General features: G+C 57.9%; 4 protein-coding genes and 1 long non-coding RNA gene across 12 annotated transcripts in view; 2 read left to right on the plus strand and 3 right to left on the minus strand.

Annotated features, from left to right (window-relative positions):
- Positions 1-2890, plus strand: part of SEMA6C (semaphorin 6C) — an 8373-nt gene extending 5483 nt beyond the window's left edge. The window contains exons 13-16 of the mRNA XM_041403943.1: positions 975-1052; positions 1144-1199; positions 1398-1439; positions 1825-2890. Of these exons, the coding sequence (XP_041259877.1) occupies positions 975-1052; positions 1144-1199; positions 1398-1439; positions 1825-2195 (547 nt within the window). The 3' untranslated portion in view covers positions 2196-2890. The remainder of the gene's footprint in view (positions 1-974; positions 1053-1143; positions 1200-1397; positions 1440-1824) is intronic.
- Positions 2891-5610: 2720 nt separating this feature from the next.
- LOC121335646 lies at positions 5611-9248 on the minus strand. Of its 2 annotated transcripts, XR_005952611.1 has the most exons (4): positions 9093-9248; positions 7700-7820; positions 7102-7125; positions 5611-6403 (listed from the first exon to the last, which is right to left on the minus strand). It is a non-coding gene; the product is annotated as an uncharacterized LOC121335646 (long non-coding RNA). The 2 variants fall into 2 exon arrangements; XR_005952612.1 differs by lacking the exon at positions 7102-7125.
- A 799-nt stretch (positions 9249-10047) lies between these two features.
- MLLT11 (MLLT11 transcription factor 7 cofactor) lies at positions 10048-18194 on the minus strand. 4 transcript variants are annotated; one of them, XM_041403961.1, is made up of 3 exons: positions 17435-18194; positions 13578-13879; positions 10048-11678 (listed from the first exon to the last, which is right to left on the minus strand). In XM_041403961.1, the coding sequence occupies exons 1-3, from the start codon at positions 17645-17647 to the stop codon at positions 11399-11401; spliced, it is 795 nt and encodes a 264-aa protein (XP_041259895.1). In that variant the 5' UTR covers positions 17648-18194; the 3' UTR covers positions 10048-11398. The 4 variants fall into 4 exon arrangements, with proteins under 4 accessions (XP_041259895.1, XP_041259899.1, XP_041259896.1 ...); XM_041403965.1 differs by having other exon boundaries at positions 13578-13704; positions 17435-17675; XM_041403962.1 differs by lacking the exon at positions 17435-18194 and adding an exon at positions 14442-14538.
- CDC42SE1 (CDC42 small effector 1) lies at positions 16771-21324 on the plus strand. 2 transcript variants are annotated; one of them, XM_041403994.1, is made up of 5 exons: positions 16771-17058; positions 19317-19483; positions 19566-19676; positions 20209-20283; positions 20387-21324. In XM_041403994.1, exons 2-4 carry the CDS (start codon positions 19430-19432, stop codon positions 20278-20280), a joined length of 237 nt encoding a protein of 78 aa, XP_041259928.1. In that variant the 5' UTR covers positions 16771-17058; positions 19317-19429; the 3' UTR covers positions 20281-20283; positions 20387-21324. The 2 variants fall into 2 exon arrangements, with proteins under 2 accessions (XP_041259928.1, XP_041259929.1); XM_041403995.1 differs by having other exon boundaries at positions 16928-17058; positions 19354-19483.
- Positions 21325-21765: 441 nt separating this feature from the next.
- The window catches only part of PRUNE1 (prune exopolyphosphatase 1), a 4515-nt gene continuing 1374 nt past the window's right edge, over positions 21766-24906 (minus strand). For 2 of the 3 annotated variants that reach the window (XM_041403947.1, XM_041403946.1), the window contains 7 exons: positions 23829-23933; positions 23536-23741; positions 23208-23392; positions 22967-23125; positions 22798-22892; positions 22549-22707; positions 21766-22453 (listed from right to left, as the gene is read on the minus strand). In XM_041403947.1, coding sequence (XP_041259881.1) covers positions 22133-22453; positions 22549-22707; positions 22798-22892; positions 22967-23125; positions 23208-23392; positions 23536-23741; positions 23829-23933 — 1230 coding nt within the window. In that variant the 3' untranslated portion in view covers positions 21766-22132. Of the gene's footprint in view, positions 22454-22548; positions 22708-22797; positions 22893-22966; positions 23126-23207; positions 23393-23535; positions 23742-23828; positions 23934-24154; positions 24280-24906 lie in introns of all 3 variants that reach the window. The other variant, XM_041403948.1, reaches the window with a different exon arrangement.

The following is a 24906-nucleotide window of genomic DNA, read 5'->3' on the forward strand; positions in this document are numbered from 1 at the left end:
GCAAGGGAATGGGAGTGTGCAAGGGAATGGGAGTGTGCAAAGGAATGGGGATGTGCAAGGGAATGGGGATGGGCAAGGGAATGGGGATGGGCAAGGGAATGGGGATGTGCCAGGGAATGGGAGTGTGCAAAGGCAGGGGACTGTGCAAGGGAATGGGAGTGTGCAAGGGAATGGGGATGGGCAAGGGAATGGGGATGGGCAAGGGAATGGGGATGTGCCAGGGAATGGGAGTGTGCAAAGGCAGGGGACTGTGCAAGGGAATGGGGATGGGCAAGGGAATGGGGATGTGCCAGGGAATGGGAGTGTGCAAAGGCAGGGGACTGTGCAAGGGAATGGGGATGGGCAAGGGAATGGGGATGTGCAAGGGAATGGGGATGGGCAAGGGAATGGGTGTGTGCAAGGGAATGGGTGTGTGCAAGGGAATGGGAGTGTGCAAGGGAATGGGAGTGTGCAAAGACAGGGGAATGTGCAAGGGAACGGGGATGTGCCAGGGAATGGGGATGGGCAAGGGAACAGGGATGGGCAAGAGAATGGGAGTGTGCCAGGGAACGGGGATGGGCAAGGGAATGGGAGTGTGCAAGGGAATAATGGGGATGGGCAAGGGAATAATGGGGATGGGCAAGGGAATAATGGGGATGGGCAAGGGAACGGGGATGGGCAAGGGAATGGGGATGGGCAAGGGAATGGGAGCGTGCCAGGGAATGGGAGTGTGCAAAGGAATGGGGATGTGCCAGGGAATGGGAGTGTGCCAGGGAATGGGGATGTGCAAAGACAGGGGAGTGTGCACGGGCATGGAGACACAGGAGCGTGCAAAGGCACAGGGACACAAGGATGTGCAAGGTCAGGGAAGTGCCCAAAGGCACGAGAACAGGGGAGGGGACAGGGGCACACACGGGGACAGGGACACACACGGGGACAGGGGCACACACGGGGACAGGGACCTGGATGGCAGCTGCATCCCCGTGTCCCCGCAGGAGCTGCCTGGCTGCCCGAGACCCCTATTGTGTCTGGCTGCCCTCCAGGGGCTGCGTCCCCTTCTCCGAGGACCTTCCGTGAGTGTCCCTCCCACCCCCGGGCTCCTGGGGCCCTGCCCCGTGTGGGGACACGCTGGGGACAGAGGGTGATGTCCCCTCTGTGTCCCAGGAGTGGCTTCCAGCAGGACGTGGAGGGATCCCTGGGGATCAGCGGGACCTGCCAAGGTGAAGTGGGGGAACAGGGGGGACACTGGGAATGTTTGGGGATTTCTGGAGACACGAGGTCACGGGGGGATGCCACCACGGTGACACTGGGGTGGCTCTGGCACACATGATGCCAGAAGATGGGGAGGACGTGGAGGGGACAGGGGTGGCTCCAAGGGACACGGGGGGGCCTGGCCTGACCCTGCTGTGCTGTCACAGGGGCTGCAGAGGACAATGACGAGGATGGAGACCTGGCCCACGGTCAGTGACGTTGTCTGAGTGCCCTGGGGAGCAGGGAGGGGTGTCCCGGGGGGGCAGGGGCACCCCAGGGTTTGGGGAGGGGGGCACCCAGGACTGGGGAGGGACTGCGGTGTCTCAGACACAGGTATGAGACCCCCAGGGACAGGAGAGAGACCCCAGGGGTGGGATAAAGATCCCAAGGGTGGAAGAGGGACCCCAAGGAAGGGGAAGGACCCTGGGGTGGGGGGACCTCAGTGACCAGGAGGGACCCCAGGAAGAGGAGAGGGATGAGGGGGGACCATCGGGACCCCAGCGACGGGAGGGGGAACCCCAGGAGTGTCAGCGGGACCGGGGGGGGGGGTTATCGGCCCTCCCGTTGTCGCCGGGCTGACGGGTGGTCCCGCAGGGGTGCGGCACCCGGGCCCGGAGGCCGAATCGGCGGTGCCGGTGCCGGTGCTGGTGGGCTGCGTGCTGGGCGCCTTCGCCCTGGGAGCCCTGGCCACCGGGCTGGCGGCCACCTGCTGCCAGCGCCCCGCCGTCCCCAAAGCCCCCCCGGAGCCGCCCTGCGCCCCTCGGACCCCGACCCAAACTCCCGTCCCCCGCCTGTACCCCGCGCTGCCGCCGCGGGACCCCCCCGAGCCCGAGCCCCCCGCGCTGCCCCCGGCCCGCGCACCCCGGGACCGGGAGCCCCGGAGCCCCCCGGGCCGGGACCACCGGGCAGGGCTGCCCGGGAGGAGATGCCGCAGCGGCCGCCCGGGGGCTCGGGGTGGCCCGTGAGCCCCCCGGGCAGCGGCTCCTTTACCAACCGGGTGCTGCCGCGCTCCGCGGGTCCCGGACCCCCCTTCGGCCCCCACGACCGGGCTCCGGTGCGCCTGGATGTGCCCCCCGACAGCCCCCCGGCCCCGCGGCGGCCGCTGGCACAGAGCCGCTCGCTGGGGGGGACCCCCGTGAGCCCCCCCGGGCCGCCGCGGGGCCTCACCCGCATGCACTCGTTGGGGACACCGGGGGGGACAGCCTGGGGACCCCGGCCCGGCGCCCTGGAGCGCTCCCTGTCCATGAAGCCCCCCGTGCTCCCCAAGCCGCTGCTGCTGCCCGCGGCCCCGGGGCGGCACTGAGACCCCCCCGGGACACCCCAACTGCAGCCGGGGGACCCCGAGCTGTCACCGTCCCCCTGCTCTCTGTCCCCATGTCACCAGGACAGCCCCCAGCAGGGTGACAGGGATCCCCGTGTCCCCACCTTGCGGTGACAAGGTCTCCGTGTCTCCCATCCCCCTGGTTTTGCTTTTTTAAAAAATCCTTTCTAATTTATTTTCTGTTCGGCGGGGGGATGGGAGTTGCTGTCACCCCCCTTTTGGGGACACCAGGAAGGGGGACACACGGCCCAGCCCATCCTACTGTGTAGGACCAGGGCTGGGCCGGGGCACTGCAACAGTGGCACAGGATTTTAATAAAAAATACACAGCAAAAAACGAGCCTGAATGTTGAAATTTCTGCATTCCAAAGCGTTTTCGTTGGTAGAAAAGCGGGGGCAAGCCTTTGTGTTCTTGTCCCAGCACTCAGGGAATCTATCCCCGGTTTCTTCAGTTTATCAAAACAACGTGATAAAAATCCAAATTCATCAAATTTGCCCCAAGGGAGGGGATGGGGGTGGAAGGGAGGCTGCCCGACCCCCCAGCTCTGTGCTCCCCCTTCCTGGGCGTCCCAGCAGGATTTGGCATAAACCGCTCACAGTCCCTGCAGACAGGAGGGAAACACGTGTCCAATTAACCCCAAAGCGTGCTAATTAACCCCAGAGTGTGCTGATGAGAGGCAGGGCAGGGAAGGGCGCGGGCAGGAAAAGCCCTGACGCGGCACAGCGCGGCCTGGCCTCCCGTGGGAGGGAATTTACTGACCCAAAAAATGCTGCTTTTGGCTTAAAAAGCTCCTTGGTGTTTTTCTGTGCAAGAGGTGGGTTGGGATTCCAGGCAGAGATCAAATCATCCTCAGTTTTGGTCGGCTTTGGTGCACGGATACTTCCAGAAATTAAACCAGGGGATTCCCCTCCAAAAGGTGACAACATCCTCAGCTTTATTTCCTCCAAAAATAACCCAAACATGGGAACTGTCCCACGAGCCCCATGGACTTTTTATTTTTCATTTCCTCTTCCAAATGAGAAGGTTTTTCCCCAGCTGAAGGGATTTTTTTTTTTTTTTTTTTGCAAAATCACCTGTTTTGGGGAGAAGGATGGCAAGAACTGAGGGTGGCAGTGGGGAAGGCACAATACACATCAGCTGCATGTTAAAAATAGAAATTTTAGTTTCAGAAAGTGACATTTGTATCTCCAAAGACAAGCAGACTCCCAGGCTGCCATGCCTGGATTTCCATGTGCCACCAGTTTACTGGCCAGTCTGGGAAGTAAAATATTTGCCTAAATATTGTAAAACCAAGGATTTTTTTTTATTTTGGGTGTTTTGATGAAAAACTCCCTCAAATTCTTCCTGAAACAAACAGGTGAAGGGTGCATTTCCCTGAGAGTGTCAGATGCTCCATGTGACAAACATTTGACGTTGCCTGAATCCAAAAATTAACAATTTTGGAAGAAGAAATTCATGGATAAAAGGGAAAAAATCCCTTCCACACCTCTGCAAATATTTAAAGCAACACACCAAGAGAATATTTTTGTTGCCATTCCAGATCTGGTCCCTGGGATTTGCAGGTCCTTGCACAAGGTCTGGAATTCCCAGGCAGCTCAGCACTAATCCAGCTGCTTTGGCACAGTGGGATTTCTTCCCATTCCCAACAATGCAGGTATTGACATCCCAGAATAAGCCTGGATCACCTGGCTGGGTGGAATTTTGGGGAAAAGCTTCGGATCTCTGCAGGTCAAGGTTTCAAAGCACTTTGTGACACGGAAGGAAGTGGACACCTCTGGATTTAACCAAAAAGAGAGGAAAAGAAGGAATTTTGCTTTCCAAATGCCAGGATCAGGAGGTGACAGTGTCATCAGGTGATCCAGGCTGGTGGGTGTTCCCACAGCACGTGGGGAAATGTGGGAAGGTAGGTGAGATCCCACCTGGATGAATTTCAAAGGCTGGAAAGGGGTGGAACCAAGGTGCAAAAAAAAATAAAAGTTAGCAGTGATGAAAAGTTGGGAGGGAAATGAGAAAAACATTTTTCCTCCTCAAAGAGGGATGAGGAGCCATTCCTGCTTTATTGCTGAGAGCTGGGTTATGCCCAGCTCCTACTGGGAATCCTAAATCATCCCAGCAAAAGCTCCAGGTTTGTCACAGAGCCCACCAGGAGTATCCACCTTGTGTTCCTTGGAGTCATCCCCTCTTCGTTCCACTCCTTGCCTCTTAGGAGGAGGCAATTCCAAATCTGAAATTATTCAAGTGTTTCACCCCAGTGGGGCTGGCAGAATCCAAAGTCAAACATTTTCATCTTAAAAAGAACCACGTGAGGAAAAGTAAAAAGTATAATTTTGATGCCTCACTAATGGAACTTCCAGCCCAGACGGGGTGAAGGAGAGGAACAGAAAGCTCTCCTGGATAATTCCTGTCTCTAAGCTCCCAAGCAGCTTTAAGCACATGCAAGAGCTGCAAATTTCCAGAGAATAAATATTTTAAATCTGTAAACATGAGTTTTTGCTTTGGGAAGGCAGAGTTTGGCCAAGCAGGGAGGAAAAAGCTCATGTGAGTGACTGAAGGTAGCACCACCTAAACAGTTCCCCCTTTGTCTTCCTGGTGGGTCCCAAGCCAGGAATGATTTGTAGTAATTTGGCAAATAATTCAGAATAATTAACAGCTTTAGAAAATTGTTTTTCAGCAGGGCAAGTCTGTAAACAGACAGAACTGATGTAACCCGTCTCGGTGCACGCATTAAGGAGCTGCTCTGCTTCCTAATCCTCTTTTCCTGCCCCGAAGTTAATCCAAATAATCAAGTATCCCTGGGACACGCTGGAAGAATTGGCGGTAGTAGGCAAGGCTGGGGAATGACATCCCTTGAGGAAACAAAGCAGAGCTCTGGAGCTGTGCCCTGCTTTGCTGAACACCATTTGTGTCTGTCTCATAAAATAACGAGATTACAGTGCCCCGGACAGTTTGATGGCAGGACAGGGTGGACTGAGGCTGATATTAATGGGACACTATGAAGTTTTAGATAAATGATGGAGTAACAGGTTGGGGTTTCATGGGTTGGATGATTTATTCCCAGACTGGGACGTTCCCCACAGGATAAAGGAACAGCCTCTGCCAAAGAGACAACGGCCAACTTGGCATTTCTCCTCCTGAGGGCGTTGGGTTTCCAGGAAAAACCCAAAATATTCCAGCGTGGTTTAAGTGGCGCCAACAGACGCCCCACGGACACTCAGCCCCCAGACCCCACGAGTTCCACAGGAGCTGGAATGTTTCCTTCTGGAATTAAACCTGGCTGCTCCTCACCTTGCTCCCCTGGCAGGGACAGGGGGCTCTGGGGACAGTGACAGGAGCTGGGATGTTTCCTTCTGGAATTAAACCTGGCTGCTCCTCACCTTGTGCCCACCTTGATCCTCCTGGCTTTGGGGACAGTGGCACTCAGGAGCTGGAATGTTTCCTTCTGGAATTGAACCTGGCTGCTCCTCACCTTGTGCCCACCCTGCTCCTCTTGGCTTTGGGGACAGGTGGCTCTGGGGACAGTGACAGGAGCTGGAATGTTTCCTTCTGGAATTGAACCTGGCTGCTCCTCACCTTGCTGCTCCTAGCAGGGACAGGACACATGGCTCTGGGGACAGTGACAGGAGCTGGAATGTTTCCTTCTGGAATTGAACCTGGCTGCTCCTCCTCTTTTGTCCACCTTGATCCTCCTGGCTTTGGGGACAGTGGCACTCAGGAGCTGGAATGTTTCCTTCTGGAATTAAACCTGGCTGCTCCTCACCTTGCTGCTCCTGGCAGGGACAGGTGGCCCTGGGGACAGTGGCACTCGGGTGGCACAATGCACAGCTCCTGCTTCCACCACTTCCTCCCTCTTACCTTGGAAAATAAAGCAAAGAGCAGAGAAAAGAGTCAGGGTTTCCTTCTCTCTTCCTTGAATACAAACTGAAGGGGAAAGGCTGGAGTGCGTGGCTTGAGACTCCTGGGATTGTGGAAAACAATGTGGGAATACAGTAGGTTTTAAAAGAAAGAAAACAACACCACTACAGCTCAGCAAAACAAAAGTTTCAGGGTAAACCCAGCGTAGCTGCAAGGTCCAAACAACCTCCAAGACCATCGAGTCCATTTGGAGGCTGGATTGATGATCCTGGAGGGCTTTTCCAGCCTTAATAATTTGATTTTGTGCACATTAATGAAGATCAGCACACCAATGAGAAGCTCTGGAACTGGAGGCAGCAGTTTAGCAGCCCTGGCTCTGCACAGCTTCCTTCCCTGCCCCTTCCCTTGGCTGCATCCTGCTCCCAGAGCAGGAAACTGGGACCTGACCTGTGCTGGGTGCCAGAGAGGAAAACACTTGAGCACCACGGGTCAACAAATCAGGGCTGTGGCACCAGCAGCTTCAAGAATTTAAATTACTTGTACTCTAGAAAAAAAAATAAAAAATGCTTAGCTTTGGGGAAGAGAACGGAATTGAGAAGTGAGGGGATGAGATAAACTTCCACTTTATCAAATTCCTAAATCCAAAGTTAATTAAAGGTCAAACACCATAAAAGATGATTTTGAAAAACAACACAAACCTTTCTGTAAGGAGTTGTCAGAGCCTCAACGTGGGGACAGGAAACATTTGAGATAATTTCACTCTGAACTATTTACCCAGGTTTGTATGTTCCAGTCAATCCATTTCTGCAGCAGGTTTTATTATTTATTTTTTTTTAAATAACTGTTAGAGCACATCAAGGGCTGCATATGGCAACATCAGCCATGGTGGTTCATTTAAAATTGAATAAAAATTAAGTTATTTCTATTGGTATCCATCAGCGTTTCTTTAATGAAGTTTGAACTGGGATTAAATCAATAAATCACCCAAAAAGCAGCTCACTGCAATGGGATATTGACTGAAATGAGATAAACAAGCCTTCTCAGCCCCAAAAACAATGTTTCTTCCTGCAATTGACCATAGTAGCTGCTATTCAATGCAGACTCCGTAAGAATGGGGCAGGAAATTACCGAAATGGGCGCAAGCTCAGTGCAGAGAACCCACAATTCCTCCTTAAAAGGGACAAAAAGAGATCCTGTTCCTCCTAGATCAACAGATTATAGGCACACAGAGGGAAGGTCACCTAAAGTTCTTCTCGTTTAACCCTTGCAATTTGGTTTTTTTCTCTCTTCTTTTACCTGATTTAGCAAGTTGATCAGGTTTGTTTCGTAGAATACTTGGGCTGGCAGGTGAAAACAGCCCAAGCCTGGAGTTTTCAGCACCTTGTCAGCAGATTCCCCTTTAGCCCAGCTAAAGATCCTTGTTGCCATTTAAAAAACAAGGAGAGAGACGAGAAAAGTCTTTATCTGGAAGTGTTAAATTAAATGGTTCTGTTACAATTAAAGCGAGGTTGCTGATGCCACCTCGTGGGAAATGCAAAATTCACCTCTCAGAGCCTTTCCTGAGCCCTTTCTGGGTGGGAATGTCAAGATCTGGGATTTCAAAAGCACTCTCTGATTACTAAGCAAACATTCACCCAGGTGAACGGTCCTGGTTAACCAAAGAATTACTCACATGCAGAAGTGTTTGCAGGATGAGGCCAAAAAGCTCCCCAAAACTTTTCAGTAGCCTCAAGACTGCAGAGAAGCAGCAGTTCGGGTTTCCCCAAACGGACTTGATGAGTTATTAGAAAAATTGTGATTACTCAAAAAGAATTTGCACTTAGAACCAAGTCAAATGGGTTTTCCCAGCCAAAATAAGGTTCAAGGAACAACGGGAAACCTCTTTTATTTCCATCTAATATGGCATAGAATAAATAAGGAGCAACCTACACATCCCTTAGACCTGCTTATCCAGGAATTTCCTTACTCAGTGTTTACACAAAGCCAAGCACTCAACGCTGGCGGTAAAGAGCAAAGCAAACAGCTCCACTCTCGGGATTTGGCACAGGCAGGAATTCTCATTATTCCTCTGTTTCAATCAGCCAAATCTATTTTCTCCAGACCCGGAGCAGGCCCACGAGTAGCCACTCACACTGGAACCACCTTTATTTACTCCAGGGCTGGGATCCTCCTCCCTCACCTCGCCTGGTGAAAACATTCAGGGGCAGGAAGCAGTTTGGGCGTGTTTGGCCACATTTCAGCACTTTTACTTTCCTAAATACCCATCTGCCCTCTACTGGAGAGCAATCTTAGAGGTTTTTTCGCCAAGGTTTTCACGCGCGAGGTCCCCTACCCTTACTTCAGGTGGTTTTGGTGTTTGCTGAAGGGAAGAGATTGAGAACTTGCCTCAGTGTAAGAACGAAGGGATGTTTGTGGTGGGATTTGTTCTCTGGGTGAGCATCCACCACACGGGGGTCCCCCCCCTCCTCAGATCCTCAAGATCGCCCCTCTCAGAGGGTCCCCCAGCCCATTCCCTCACTGGGAGCCCTCTGAACTCCTCACGGGGGTCCCCAAAGCCCCTCACAGCTGTCCCCCATCCTCAGACCCTCAAGATCACAGCCCTTCCCCTCACGGGGGTCCCCAAAGTCCCTCATGGGTGTCCCCATCATCACACCCTCAAGATCGCCCCTCTCAGAGGTTCCTCACTCACTGGGAGCCCTCTGAACCCCTCACGGGTGTCCGCCATCCTCAGACCCCCAAGATCGCAGCCTTTCCCCTCACGGGCGTCCCCAAAGCCCCTCACGGCTGTCCCGAAAGCCCCAGCGACCCCGGCACCGCTGACAGCGCTCGGCCCCGCCCGGGCCCGCGCCTGCCCCGCCGCGGCCTCACAAAATGGCGGCGCCAGCGAGCCCGTGAGGCGGCGGAAGGATATAGCACTTGAGGCTAAAGAGTCCTCTGAGGAGGCGCAGAAAGATCGGGCTGGGCCAGCCCTCGCTCTCAGCGGGAACTGTGGGGAATGCGGGGATTTCTCCTTCTTTTCTCAGTTGTCCTCCCCGCCCTGGGGCTGTCGGGAGAGGGCTGGCAGGGGAGGGTTTTCCTCTGGCGGAAGGATATCAATCAGTAGGGTTGGGCGAGTCGTGATGGGTTCCTGGAGTTAGGTCCGGCAGAGGCGTTTTTGCGCCAAGTATAAAATGGCGGCGGCGCCGCGCTGAGGCGGGGTGGTTTAGATGTGCTTTGGAACGTTGAGAATGGGGATTTGTAAATATATCTGTATTTATATGTGTGTATTTCTGCAGTTTGAGTATACCTGTCCCCTCTGAGCGCCTTCCAGTCCAGGATTTAGCTCCCCTCAGGCTGCCACACCCCCCTGTTCAAGGTGTGTTACCCCTGACTTGCCCAAAATGTCCTTTTTTATGAGGTAAAATTGGAGCTCTGGGGGCTTATTTCTTCTCTGGGGTGTTTTCCTGTGAGGCTTGGAAAAGCTGAAGTGTAAAAAATAGCTTTAATGTGCTTATAATAATGGTTTAGGCTTAGTTTTTCCACGCTTAAGTCTTCCACAGCATGTGCAAAGACGTTAAGGGGGAATTCTCAGCTCACCGTAAAGAGATTTGAGACATTTTAATGCCTAAAAACTTGATGTCAGTCTGCATGTCCAGAGGAATGTGTATGTTTTGTACTGATTTTATTTAAAGTTTCATAATAAATACTTCTGCAGGTTTTCCTAGCTGGGAACACAGAAGTCAAAACAGCTCTGCAGAGGAGAGTTTACATTTTTCATCTCTGGTTTTACACAGATGGTTCAAAAAAGCACACTTGATTATTTCTGCAGATTACAGGAGAGCTGCATCCAATTTTCATAGTAGAATGCAGATTTTTGCAATTTTTTTTGCCTATTCCTGGCACTTTTTAAGTGCTGCCCCGGCCTGCCCCCAGCCTCATGCCCCCCAACTCTCAGGATGGTTTTGGGATGCTCCACATCACTTCATCCCCATCAAACCCAAAAAAAAACACATTCAAGAAGACAAATCAATCCCAGAAAACAATATTGGAAAGGGGAAAAAAAAACCCCAACCTGTTTAAAAGCCAAAAATTATTCCAGGTTGGGATTTTCCCCTCATTTTGAGATGATGCTCAGAAATAAACCTCAGCAGGTGAGAATCTCCCCAGAGAAAACTCAAGGCTTCCACTTGAATGAATGCAGCATTTTTTTGTTGTTATTTTTAAAGGGTTAAGTGGGTGGAAAACCTGAAATATTTTCATCTGGGGGTAAGATCCACCTTTCAGCTCTGCCCCATCACCCTTCCAGACCCCACAATGTACCCAGCATCTGTCCCAGCACTGGGAATAAACCATGTGGGGCATAAAAAAAGGATGAAAAAAATCAAATTTGGGGGCACTAAACACCCAGCCTTGACCCCACTAAGCAAGGACAGAACATCTCCGTGTCTATTTACCCTCCTGGACATAATTTTTTCTGCTTGGGCTCACACCACAAGGCTCAAAATGATTCTTTTTTTCTCAAGAAAAAGGTTTCTGCTGCTACCTTGGGCACATCCCTGCCTCTTCCACCTTGCATTCCCGAGGGGAAGGTTGAGGGACGAAGCAGAATTTTGAGAAATTGGGCCAGGGGAGCGCGGAGGGTCGACGCTTTCTGCAAAACCAGGGCGATTCCCATTGCTCCTCGTTTGCACAAACGAGTTTCTCCCAAACCCTCTGGGAATGGAGGGGGGCAATGGGGGGGCTTTTTCTGCCCCCTCCTCTCGTGTTGTTACCGGCACCGTCGTGATTCCAGGAGGAGAAGGGAGAGAGGATTTGGAGATTTTTGGGGAGCCCATCACCATCAAAGCCGCGGTGAGCTGCTGAGCGAACGAACAGCGGCAAAACCGCCCAGAAACCAAAAAAAAAACCCAAAAAAACCCCAACCCAACAACCTCCAAAGCGACAACAAAACCAAATCCTGGCATGCCTGGCGAGAAGAGAGAGAGCAGGGGGGGCTGAGGAGGAGCAGGGAGGGCTTCAAATTAAATCGAAATCTAAGGAGCTGATGCTGGCGATGGGAGCTCGCCAGAAATTAAAGCTGTTGAACTGCAGCAGACTGACTTCTTCTTCTTCTTCTTGGGAGAGCTCCTGGCTGCCTCGGTGGTCGCTGAGCTTGCCCAGCCCTCCTTTGGGCTTGTAGAGGGCCATGTCTGCCAGCCCCAGCCCCTCCAGCTCGGCCATGTCCAGCCGTGGGATCGGCATCCTCCAGTAGATGAAGGAGTCGTACTGGCTGCTGATGGTGTCCAGCATTTTCAGGCTGTGAAGGGCACAAGGGGGGAAAGGAAAGGAAGAGAAAAACACAGGAGTTGCCCCAAAGTGGCTAGAAATTTCAGGTGTAGCCGTGTTGGCCCTGTCCTGTAGGATAATCCTTAAAAAGGGGGTATTATTTTCAGGATAGCCCCCTAAAAATGGGATATCGTTTTTAGGATAACCCCCTAAAAATGGGATATTGTTTTTAGGATAACCCCCTAAAAATGGGATATCGTTTTTAGCATAAACCCCTAAAAATTTGGTATCCTCTTTAGGATAATCCCCTAAAAAGAGGATATTCTTTTTAAGATAACCTCCTAAAAAGGGATATTCTTTTTAGGATAACCCCCTAAAAAGGGATATTCTTTTTAGGATAACCCCCTAAAAAGGGGATATTCTTTTTAAGATAACACCCTAAAAATGAGCTACCCTTTTTAGCATAACCCCCTAAAAAAAGGATATCCTAAAGGATATCCTTTCTAGGATAATCCCTGAAAAAGGTGATATCCTTTTTAGCATAACCCCCTAAAAAGGGGATACCCTTTTTAGGATAAAAATGGGATATCCTTTTTAGCATAAACCCCTACAAAGGGGATATCCTCTTTAGGACAATCCCCTAAAAAGGGGATACTCTTTTTAGGATAAAAGTGAGATATCCTTTTTAGGATAATCCCCTAAAAATGAGTTGATGGTGGAGGAGAGCAGGGGGTTGTGGAGGTTTGACTCCAGGCTGGGTCTAAGTGCAGGCTCGAGCTCTGCCAGGGTTTTATCCACACCCTTCTCTAACTCGGAGGGGGCCCAAGGGACTCCTCTCGCCGTGCCTCAGTTTCCCCAAACAAACAGCATGGGAGGGGAGGGCAGGGTGGGGATTAACCCCTTCCCATCTGCTCCTCCTGAAATCCCTCCTGCCAGCTCGGAGAGCAGCACCCAAAGGAACTTTTTCCCCACGGAACGGGCACTGAGGGGGGGTCCCTGTGCAGCCCCCTCCTCCTGATCCCACCCCATCCCTCCCTCCCCTGACCGAACCCTCTAGAAAGGGCTGGAAGGAGCCTCGCCCCGCGTTCCCACCACACCCCACCCATCCCTGCCGTGCCATCCATCCCTCCCCGCTGCAGAATTCCCCCTGCAGCCCCACCCCATCCTCCAAAAAATTGGGAAGGAGCAGGACGAGACGTGGATCAGCTTCGCGATGGAGCTGAGTCACTGCCTGGCGTCTCCCTGGCAGGGTTATGTCATTCCCTCGATTGGAGAGGGGAAAAAAAAAAAGCAGACTAACCCAAAACATCCTCATTTTCCTGCTGATTTTCCCTGTCTTAAATGAGAATTCTCAAGGATGATTCAGGCGTATTTTGGATCTGTGCGATCAGCTGCTAAATTTAAGGTTCTGGATGTCACTCAGAGGCTATGAAAGGCTCCTGTGTCACCCCCTCTGGGTAAACTGAGCCACAGGACTTTTAAAATAGTCTCTTCCCTGGGAATTTATCCCTGGGGGGTCCATCCCTAGGGATGTATCCCTGAGTTTTTGGCAGCACAGCGGCAGAGAATTATTAATGGTGATTAGGTGTTGCGGCCATGGATTTTTAAGCTCCAAATGGTGAAAAATTGGAGTTTAGTGACAAAAGAGGGGAAAAGAGAATTTAGTGACAAGTAAAATAATCAAATATCCAGTAAAAGAGAATGAATACGGGGGGGGAAAACTCCTCTTTTGTGGCGTGTCACCCCTAAAAAAGAGCATTTCCCACTCTGCTCATCCCATGGAAGCAAAACCACCTTTCTCCACTCAAACCCCCGCCGCCTGCGGCTCATTCCCCCTCCTCAAAAAGCAACTCCAGCACCCCCCTCCACCCAAACCGTGGAATAAAAAGCATCCTCTGGCCGAGCATCCTGGCCGGCTGGCATCCCTTACCTGCGGGCGGTGCCGGGAGCGGTGAGCTCGGAGCGGGCCGGGCTCTTTGTGCCGGGGAGCCGCGGGCGGAGCAGCGTCGCTTTTGTCTGCCGGCTCTGCAATGCAGCCCCTCCAACTGCCCTTCCTCCTGCGGGGAGGATGGTGATGGTGATGATGGTGATGATGGCAGATGAGTCAGCGGCTCCCACCCGCGCCGGGGAGGGAGGGGAGGGCGGCAAGGGCGGAGGCGCGGGGGGGGATCCTGCGCGTTGGACCCCCAAGCTGAGGATGTATTGAAGCTGGTTCACTCCTGAAGCCTTCAGCTGCGTGCTGGGGAGAATAATTTTCAGCCAGCAAGGAGCTGGGGAATATTTCTTTTTACCTGCATGTGAAGATGTGGGGTGCTGTGGTACCCCCAGACTTTGGGAGAGCATTGTGCAGGGAAATTTGGCTCAAAGAAACCCCCAAAAATTTTTATATATTTATCTATCTATCTATCTATCTATCTATCTATCTATCTATCTATCTATCTATCATCTATCTATCTATCCATCTATCTATCTATCTATATATATATATATTTTTTTTTCAGTCTGAGATTGAAGGTATTTGGTCCTAAGGCCACACGGCAAAAATATCCCAGATGTGGAACTAGACGTAGAGGGAGACACCCAAAACTGGCATCAGTCACTGCCAGGGCTCAGGGGGGGCTTCACCCAGCTTGGGGGCACCTCCCACCCCACTTTTCCCCAAAATCTGATGCTCGGTGTTGGAGGGGCAGCAAAGAAAACCCCGATGCAACCCCTCAGACCAGGAAATCTCCCTGCCCCAGCGCCACTGAGACCCCAAACACCCTTTTTTGGGGACACAGGCCACATCATGCACCTGAGAGGCTGAAGGCAGCCCTTGTCCTCCTCTCCCTGAGATCAACATTCTTTTGGTGCTTTAGGTTTTGGGTTTTTTTTCTTTATTTTCCTCCCTGTTCCCTCCGTGCAGCTCATTCCTGATGGTGCCAAGCTGTTCTGCCAGTGCTCGGCTTTCAGCCAGACTATTTCTGCCTCCTCCTCCTCCTCCTCCTCCTCCTCCTCCTCCTCCTCCCAGCGCTGTCATGGGCAAAGAGGATCCCATGTTCCTGCTCCAAAATAGACCCTCGGTCTCAGCTGGGCCTTTGCAGCTCAGCAGAGGGAAAATTCCAGCTGGGAGCCCTTTGGAGGATGCTGATCCCTCCAAGGCGTTGAGCTGCTGTGGTTTTGGGGGTCCCCCAGGCCATGGGGTGCAGTTTGGCTGAGCAGCCTCATAAGAAGCTGAGTGTCACACGTCTCCTTGCTCTTTGGGGTGTCTGTCACCTCCTCACACGTGACAGATTGGGGTGTCCCTCTCTGAGAAGGGACCTGGGGCTGAACCCCCAGGGGACGGAGCAATGAGGGCACTGCTCTGGGTTTTGGGAGGGCAGCGAGGGGGACAGTGTCCTCTGGCAGCACAAACACCAAAAATTAAAAAAAAGGGCTCCTCAGCTGAAATGAGGTCACAAACACTTGGGGTATTATCAGCCAGGGCCACCCGATGGCTGGGGACAGGCGTGGGACAGAGACCCGACTGAGTGGGGACAGTGCTGCCTTGTTCAGCATTTCTGGAGTGGGAGCAGAGGGGATGGTTGGGGTTCGGGGGCTGACACAGGAAGGGACACTCAGGCTCACACGGGGGCGGTGGCAGTGGCAGGACAGTGGTGGTGACAGTGACAGGATTGTGGTGGTGACAGTGACAGGACTGTGGTAGTGACGGTGGCAGGGCTGTGATGGTGGCAACGGCAGGGCAGTGACGGCGGCAGTGGCAGCACTACAGTGGTGGCAGTGGCAGGACTATTTTGGTGGCAGTGGCAGGACTGTGGTGGTGACAGTGACAGGACTGCAGTGGTGGCAGTGGCAGGACTATGGTGGTGGCAGTGGCAGGACTGCAGTGGTGGCAGGGGCAGGACTGCAGTGGTGGCAGGGGCAGGACTGCAGTGGTGGCAGGGGCAGGACTGCAGTGGTGGCAGTGGCAGGACAGTGATGGTGGCAGTGGCAGGATTGTGGTGGTGGCAGTGACAGGACAGTGATGGTGAGAGTGGCAGGACTGCAGTGGTGGCAGTGACAGGACTATGGTGGTGGCAGTGGCAGGACTGTGATGGTGGCAGTGACAGGACTGCAGTGGTGGCAGTGGCAGGACAGTGATGGTGCCACCAGATGTTGTGCAAGCGGAAGGGCACCGAGCTGGAAGTGGTGACACCACCCAACGCCGGCTGCAGGGTGGCACGGGCGTTCCCACGCCTTTGGGTGCCCCACGGGCTCTGCTGTGTCCGTGGAAAAAGCGGGCACAAGGCTGGGGGGCAAATGGGAGCGTAACTGGGACCTGGCGGGGACCCCCACCCTACCTGCTCCCCTGGCATTCCCCCAGTGCTCCTGGAAACCCCAAATACCTCCACACCCAGCTGGGACCCCCAGCCTTAACAGGACCTCAAGTACCCCCAGTCCTTCTGGGACCCTGGAGACTCCCGTTCCTACCGGGACCACCATTCCTACCGGGACCATGGCCCCCTCATCTATGGGGACCCCTATTCTACCGGGACCCCTATTCCTACAGGGCCCCCCATTCCTACTGGGATCCCTATTCTACCGGGACCCCCATTCCTACCGGGACCCCCATTCCTACCAGGACCCTGGCCCGCCATCCCTACCGGGACCCCCATTCCTACCGGGCCCTCCATTCCTACCAGGACCCCATGTTCCCATTTCTACTGGGACCCCCATTCCTACCGGGACCCCAGCCCCCATTCCTACCAAGTCCCGGGGCCCCCCATTCCTACCGGGACCCCCATTCCTACAGGGACCCCGTGTTCCCATTCCTACCGGGATCCGTGTACCCATTCCTACCGGAACCCCTATTCCTACCGGGTCCCCTATTCCTACCAGGTCCCCATTCCTACCGGGATCCCCATTCCTACCGGGACCCCTATTCCTACCGGGACCCCTGTTCCTACCGGGACCCCTGTTCCTACCGTGACCCTGTGTTCCCATTCCTACCGAGACTCTCGAGCCCTAATTCCTTCCGGGACCCCGTCCCCCATTCCTACCGGGCCCCCATTCCTACCGGGCCCGGCCCCGCAGTGCCGGCGGTTCCCGGGGAGGGCGCTGTGCCGGGGCCGGGCCGGGCCGAGCCGCGCCGGGCGGCGGGAGCTGCGCCGCGTCCGCACCGGGCCACGCCTGGGGCTGCGAGCGGGGCACCGGCACCGGGACCCGCACCGGGACCAGGACCCCCGAGCCACGCTGGGCTGAGAGCGGGGCACCGGGACCGGCACCAGCACCGGGACCGGGGCTCGCACAGGGATCGGGACCTGCGCTCCCGGGCCACGCTTGGGGCCGCTGCGAGCCGGACACCGGCAGCGGGACCGGGACCTGGACTTCCGAGCCACGCGTGGGGCTGCGAGCCGGACACCGGCACCGGGACCCGCTCCGCGCCGGGACAGGTAATGGGGCCGCCACCGGGACGGGAACCGGCCGGTCCCGCGGGGTGCGACCCCGGGGAAGGGCCCCGGAACCGCCGTAGGATGGCGGAGAGAGCACCGGGATCGGCACCGGGATCGGCACCGGAGCGGGAGCGGGGCGGCGGGACGACCCCCCCCCTGCAGCTCGCTGGTTCAACCGGGGAGCCCTCCCGGGATCCGCCGGCTCTCCCCGGGACCACCGGGACCACCGGGCTCCAAGGCCTGCCGGCTCCCACCAACCCTACCGGGACCCCCGGGGTCCCAAACCCTGCTGGGACCCCCGAGCCGCCGGAGCCCCGCGGAGCAGCCGCTGCCCCGGGGGTCGCAGCCGGGCCCGTCCCTCGCAAAGGAAGTTCACCTCGCACTCCGCCGCCCAGCCCGGCGGTCCCGGGCACTGTCCCCCCGTCCACCGCTGTCCCCACGCTCTGTCCTTCCCTCCGAGCTTCGGGAGACCCCAGCGGGCGCCCTGCGAGCGGCTGAGCGCGGCGCTGGGGGGCTCGGAGCGGACCCCCCTGCCCGGAGCCCGCCGGTGACGCAGAGCCCAGCGGTGCTTTCCCAACCGGGAAGTCATTTTGCCTGTGCCGGCAGGCCCGGGCCCAAAGCCGCCCTGCCCGGGGCTACCGAGCTGGCCGGGTGGGCTGAGCCCGGCCACGGCTCATCGCAGGGGTGGCTGAGGGGTGGGCGGGGGGCGTGAGACCCCCAAAGCGGGGGTTTGGCCCGGCAAGAAACGCCCGGAGCCGGGCCGGCCCCGCCGTCGCCTTTTGGAGGACGTGAGGCCGTGGCGGGTGCCGGAGGGGCTTGGAGGGGCGCGGGCGGGGGTCGTGGCCGTGAGAACCCTGGTGGGTTCGCTGCCGGCTCGTCCTTGGCCGAGCTCCCCACGGAGGCTCCCCCGGTGCCCCGGCTGCAGTGCTGAGTTCGGGGGGCTCCTCCCCAGCGAGGCCCGGCCGCTGCTCTGCCGGATCCCAGCGCTGTCCGGGCCGTGTTTGCTGAGCAAATCGGGCTGGGAAGGAAAGGCTGCCCCCTCCTCATCTGCCCCGCAGCCCCCTCCTCATCCGCCCCGCAGCCCCCTCCTCATCCAGCCCGCATCCCCTTCCTCATCTGCCCTGCAGCCCCCTCCTCATCTGCCCCGCAGCCCCTTCCTCATCCACCCCGCAGCCTTCTCCTCCTCTGCCCCGCAGCCCCTTCCTCATCCACCCCGCAGCCCCCTCCTCATCTGCCCCGCAGCCCCCTCCTCATCCACCCGCAGCCGGGGGGCGAGGCCGGGTTTGTCAGGGGGGCACGGAGCCGGTGTGCACCGAGCGTGTCACAGCCTGCCCGTTCGCAGCGTCCGCGCTCCGGGAGGGGCTCGCCGGGGGAAGGGGACACGGCGGGGGACACGGGGGTCCTGTGGTTGTGGGGGGAGCAGCACAGGGGACACCCACCCCACGGGTTGCAGGGTGATTCCGGGGGTTTCCTGGCGACAGATCCTGGCCGGAGGCGCTGCCGCGGCCGTGCCCAGGCTGGGCTCGGAGCCCCCCGTTTTGGGGGGCTGCCCCGGGGCCCCGCTGCTCCGTGCCGGGAGCAGGAAGTGCGGCCGGACTTTGGTCCATCCGGCGGCACCGGCGCAGGGGCAGAGGAAGGAACTTGTGCTGTTTGCTCGGCACCCATCGGCCCGGGGCGCTCTCCCGTGGCCGATACCGGGCTGAGCGCTGCTTTTGCGGCAAAGGAGTCATCTCTCCTTAGCATGAGAAGCCCCATTTTGGGGGTGAACCCCCCCTTTGCACACCTCCTTGCCTACCCCAGGTGGTACCGTGGGAGTTTGGGATAAAATCCCAGCAGTCTCTGTTTATTTCTCCCCCGTCTGCTCTTCAGAAGCTGGAGCGGAAGAGCTCCAGCTCCGGCCCCTTTTCGGAAAGGCCGGGATATTTATAGCTGCCTGGCTCAGGGAGTTGGGATTTGCCATGCTGCCTCCATCCCCCCCATCCTGCCGCAGCATCCTTCAGCTGCGTCCTGCCCTGGAGCTGGGGACAAAGCCCAGCCGTGGCCGTGGGGACAACTCTGGGGGTCTCTGTTTGATACCCAGGGTCCCTGGGACGTCTCTGTCCGATCCCTGGGGGAATCTCCTTGCAATGCCAGGTGTCCCCTTGGACGCTCTGGGGTCTGCTGGGGCTCTCTGCCTTTTTTTGGATGCTAGGAAGTTGTTTTAGCGTTAATCTGGGGAGCTCAGGCCCGGAAGCATCGCTCTCCCTTCCCACTCACAGCCAGCTGCTCCTCTCCACGCTGTGCCACCCCGACCAGGTGTCCCCATGGAGTGACCCTGCCCAGGGGTCCCGGCAGCCGTGCCAGCACGGGGGGGACGCTGGCTGCCACCACCATGAGTGACTTCTGGCACAAGCTGGGCTGCTGCGTCGTGGAGAAGCCCCAGCCCGTGAGTACCCCCCACCCCGTGCAGCCATTTCGGGCAGGGCCGTGGGGGTCGGCGGGGGCTGACGGCCTTCATCCCCTTGCAGAAGAAGAGGAGGAGAAGGATCGACCGCTCCATGATTGGGGAGCCCATGAACTTCGTGCACCTGACGCACATCGGCTCCGGGGACATGGCTGCGGGAGAGGGGCTGCCCATGGTACCCTGGGGGCTGGGGGGGCCTGCCTGGGGGGCTGGGGCTCCCACCTGGGTGACAGGTGGTGCTTTTGGGGTGGCAGGTGTTGGTTTTGGGGTGGTGGAGTCTCACAGTTGGGTGCTGGGTGTTGTTTTGGGGTGCTGAGTGTTGTTTTGGGGTGCTGGGTCTCAGGGCTGGGTGCTGGGTGTTGTTTTGGGGTCCTGGGTGTTGTTTTGGGGGGCTGGATGTTGTTTTGGGGGGCTGGGTCTCAGGGCTGGCTGCCTGTGTTTTTTTGGGGTGCTGGGTATTGTTTTGGGGTGCTAGGTGTTGTTTTGGGGTGCTGGGTTGTTTTGGGGTGCGTGGTGTTGTTTTGGGGTGCTGGGTCTCAGTGCTGGGTGCTGGGTGTTGTTTTGGGGTGCCTGGTGTTGTTTTGGGGTGCTGGGTCTCAGGGCTGGCTGCCGGGTGTTTTTTTTGGGGTGCTGGCTGTTTTTAGGGGTGCCGGGTCTCCCGGCTGGGCGAGGGGGTGGCACAGGTGGGTGACAGGTCCTCTCTGCAGACTGGTGCTGTCCAGGAGATGAGGTCCAAGGGCGGCCGGGAGCGACAGTGGAGCAGCTCCCGCGTGTTGTAGCGTGTGAGTGGCACCCCCAGCGTCCCCTCCGAGCCACCTCTCCGAGGAACACCCGGCTGAGCCGCCGCCTGGGCCCTCCCACAACCCATCCTCTTGCATTTTGCAGATTCCTGGCTTTTTCAGCCCGAACTTGAACTGCCTGATCCCCCCCCGCTGGAGGAGAAGCCCACCTGGAGTGCTTGAACCCCGCGGTATTTATGCAGCGCCATCCTCACCCGGCTCCCGGTGACTTTGGGTCGTCATCCCTCTGGAAAATCCCTCCTTCCCGGAGGTCCTGGCTGGTGACGCGGGGAGGGAGCAGGGACAGCAGCCCCCATCTCCTGCCCCACCTGGAAAGGACACAGCCACCCCCTGAAACGTGCCAGGAGCTGCCAGGCGCAGCCCACGTGTCCCAAATCCTGCCAGTTTCCCCTTTTCCCGCTCCCGTGTCTCCCACGGGCTGCATGGTGGTGCCTCAGTTTCCCCAGGGAACCAGCCGTGGTGCAGAGGCAGCTTTGATGCCTCCCAGAACATCACAGAGGAGCAAAACCAGGATTAAGCCCTGATATTCTGGTGCCAAACCAGAGTTAAACCCGAGATGTTCTGGTGTCAAACCAGGAATCGATGTCAAGCTGGGATTAAACCCCAACTCCTTGGAGCAGAACCGGGATTAAACCCCGATGCTTCGGTGCCAAACCAGGATTCGATGTCAAACTGGGCTTAAAGCCCAATTCCTTGGAGCAGAACCGGGATTAAACCCCGATGCTTCGGTGCCAAACCAGGATCCAACCCCAAGGCTCGGCTGTCTCCGAGCCCACAGTGCCTCCAGCCGGCATTCCACCGCCGCCAGACTCCCACCTCCCCCCCTTTTTTTAGGATCTGTTCTTCTTTTTAAGCTCCAAAACCCACCTGAGCAGCCTCCATCTCCTCGGGCAGGACCGTGCTGGGGTCCCCTCCACCCGGGATTGTCCCCAGGCCGGACAGGGCCTGACCCGAGGAGGGCTCTGGAATTCAGGCGCGGGTGTACATAGTTTAATTAGCGCCAGGATTAAATATTAACTAGCACGTGCTGGCTGACAGAGCCTTTCCCCTGCCCTGTGCTCTGGTGGGAGCTGGGCTTTTCCAGCCCCTGTGTCGTGCTCGGGTCAGGGTTTTTGGGGAAAAAACATTCCACCCTTGAAATAAATGCCTCGTGCTGGCCCAAGGGGTGGGTGCACGAGCTGCCCCGGGCTCCTCGCTCCCTCCTCGGCTCCTGGAGCAGCCAAATCCACTGGGAAAAGCTGATATTCACAGCAGGCAGAGACCATGACTTTTTATGGCACAACCAGTTTCCTCCTGGCTGGGCTGGACTCGGGAGTGTGGCTGCACTGACACCCCCTCCTTGGACACCCCAAAATGTTCCTGTGACCCATTGTAGAGGGGATTGCACCCCAGGGAAAGAGGGGGTGCACCCCCAGCTCGAGTGGGGCAGCACCCCGTCCCAGAATAAAAGCCAAGAGCCAAAACTGGAAGAAAAGGGAGATTTAATCCTTGGAAAACGGTGACAGCTCTGGACGGCTGCATGTCCGGACCCACCCTCTGGGCCCCCCTCTGCCCCCCAAGGAAGGAAGAGCATCAAGAACTCCTTAACTCCCCCACCCCAACGCCTTCATTCAGGGGGTGCATCTCCTGCCCAGGGCACCCCCAAAAACCCACCCTGGGGACCACTGGGGCGGAGGGAGCCACTGGGGGGGACAAACCACGACGAGGACCAGGAGCTGAGCTCTAGCACAGGCAGCTGCAACCCCCCCCCACACCCAGGCACCCCACGGGGCCACACTCAGGGACCCCAACTTCTCATCCACACCTCAAAAAACCACCGGGGTGCCCGCTGCTATTTCGGGGAGCCGGGGGGCTGCCCCACGGCGATGCGGCTGACCCGCTCCAGGACATCCTGGGGACACAGCGGGGGCACGGCCTGCGCCAGGGGACACTCCTCCACCAGGCTGTTCATGGGGGTGGGCGGGGGCACCACCTCCTCCTCGGGACCCCCGGCAGCCCCCAGGCCCCCCAGCGCTGCCCGCAGGATGGGCAGCACCTTCTTACGAGCGGCCACGGCGTTGCCCTGGGCGTAGGCGGCCACGCGGGGCCAGGGGCTCGGCAGCGGCCGCAGCAGCAGCGCCGGCGACGTCGCCTCCTCCAGCGCCCGGCACAGCTGCAGGGGGGCGAGCAGCGAGGCTGGGACCTGCCCTGCGCCCCCAAAAATGGGAGGTTCCGTGGCAAAGCAGAGCCGGGGAGAGGCTGGCTCACCGTGCTGCGCAGGGCATCCTGCGCGCTGTAGACGGCGAGTTTCCGCGTGGGCTCGTGGCGCTCGTTGAAGGACACGGTCATGGCCACCAACCCCGCGTAGCCACGGGCCTGGCAGAAAGCCTCCAGCTCCTGCAGCAAGCCAGGCCGGAGCAGGAACGTCTGGACAAGAGGGGAGGGGTCTTGGCGTCACCGTGGTGTCCCCGGCGTGCCGCTCCCTGCCTCGGTTTCCCCCTCAGCCCCAAGTCTCACTTCCAGGTCCTCGAAGACGCCGCTGACGGCGACGACGGCCTCGTCGTTGGAGAGGACTTTGAGGTCCTTCCGCAGCATCTGCTCTGTCGTCAGCCCTGGGAGGTGGCCAGGGGATGAGGCCCGGGGCACCTTCCCGTCCCCAAGGAGAGGGGGACACGCTGGCACACACCTGTGACATCAAACTTGGCCGCCTGCAGGGCCCCGAACACGGCGTCGCGAGCCGGCAGCTCCGGGAACCTCTCCTCGAGCAGGGACACGCAGGCCACGTCCCTGGGCGTCACCTTGCCCGCGGCCGGGCTCAGGTTGATGCAGTCCAGCAGGATGGTGCCTGCGGGGACGAGCGGGGGCCGCGTTGTCACCTTGTCACCGGGGGCCAAGGCTGAGGCGGGACCCCCCCCCCCCGTGCTCACCGTGCAGCAGCGCGGCCGTGGTTCTGTCCAGCACGCCCGGGGGGCCCTGCAGGATCCGCTCGGTCACCAGCGTGGCGCAGGAGCCCACGGGCTCCACGGTCACCCGGCACGGGGGACCACGGTCCCGCTCCAGCGGCCGGTGGTCCAGGACCTCCACCACGGCCTCTTCCAGGGCAGCGTCAGCACTGGCGGGCAACGGGAAGGGTCACCCCCGGCAGAGCCCGCCAAACCCTCGTATTTCCTTTTTTCCCCCCCCTAAAAACTCGCCAGGAACGGATCGATGTCACCCACCCCGCGTGGTGGCCCTGGCTGTCCCCAACGTGCTCACCCGGGCAGGACGTGGTGATCGACCAGCGTCAGGGAGAGCAGCCCGGCCCGGTGCAGCCCCCCCAGGTCGATCTCGTCCCGAAAAAGCAGCGAGGCGGCCGGGATGCCCCGATCCCGCAGCAGGAACGTCGTCTCCGTCCGCAGCGCGAAGTCGGCGCGGGGGATGTTCAGCACCGGCACGAAGGCGGCTTTGGGAGCCGGGGTGGTCTGCAGCAGGGCGGGGGGGGGGGTCACACCCAGTGAGGCGTCCCCCCGAGGCCACCGGTGGTCACCGGGCTGGTGGCCGAGCCTCACCTGGGCGAGGAAATAGGCCAGGGCCAGCGCGGAGACGGTGGAGTCCAGGTCACAGGCCTCGTTGCCCATCACCACGTGGATCTCCTGCTGCTGCTGGGTGTGATCCTGCGGGGATGGGAGGTGTCAGGCACAGCAGCAGCACCAAAATCCTCCAAAGCGCTCCCTTGTCCTCAGCAGCGTCCCTGGAGCCACCCATCACGGGTGTCACCCACGGGTGCCACTCCTAGCGAGGTCCTGGCAGCCCTGGGGATCCATTTCTGGCGTTAAAGCCTCAGGGGTTTGGGGTGTGTGTGGAGTGAGGTGTGTGGGATTCCAGGAAAACTCACCTGAGCCACCAGGTGAGGCCAGGGACCACCCCAGCCCCGCAGCCCTGAGTGCTTTACCCCATTTATTCTAGAATTTGGGGCAGGGTGTCACCCCAAAACATGGTGTTTCACCCTCTTTTGCTTGCCTGCAGCAGCAGGAAAAACATGTCACTCCTCTGTCCCCCGCCCACGGGAGCCACCCCATCCCCAGCCCTGATTTTTGGGACAATTCTCTGCTGCCATAACCCAGATTTGCTAATTTTTGATAGAAACTGAGGACAAAAAAAACCCAAAAAACCAACCCGAGAGCAGCCGCAGCCCAAACCCCCCGGCAGGTCTGGGATGGGGCTGCAGCAGGGAAAGGTTTTGGGGTGTCCCTGGTGTGGCTGTGCCCTGTGGGCACCCCGAGCCCCCGTTCCTGCTGAGCCCAGCCCCGAGGGCACCCCGCTTTCCTGGCCCCTCTGCTCCCCACGGCACCCCAACCCAGGGGGCTCACCTCCTCCTGCACCCCCATTTACCTGCACCCCAATTCCCTGCACCCCAGCTCCCCCCTGCTCCCCCTTTTCTCTGCCCCCCCATTTCCCTGAACCCCAATTCCCTGCTCCCCAATTCCCTCCCTGCTCCCCCAATTCTCTGCACCCCATTTCTCTGCTCCCCCAATTCCCCCCAATTCCCTCCCTGCTCCCCCATTTCCCTCTCCCAATTCCCTTTCCCATTTCCCTGCACCCCATTTCCCCAGCTCAGGGAGGGGCTGGGCCGCTCCCGTTCCCCCC

Source organism: Onychostruthus taczanowskii, unplaced genomic scaffold, assembly GCF_017590055.1.
Source record: "Onychostruthus taczanowskii isolate IOZ18803 unplaced genomic scaffold, ASM1759005v1 scaffold207, whole genome shotgun sequence".
Lineage (NCBI taxonomy): Eukaryota > Metazoa > Chordata > Aves > Passeriformes > Passeridae > Onychostruthus > Onychostruthus taczanowskii.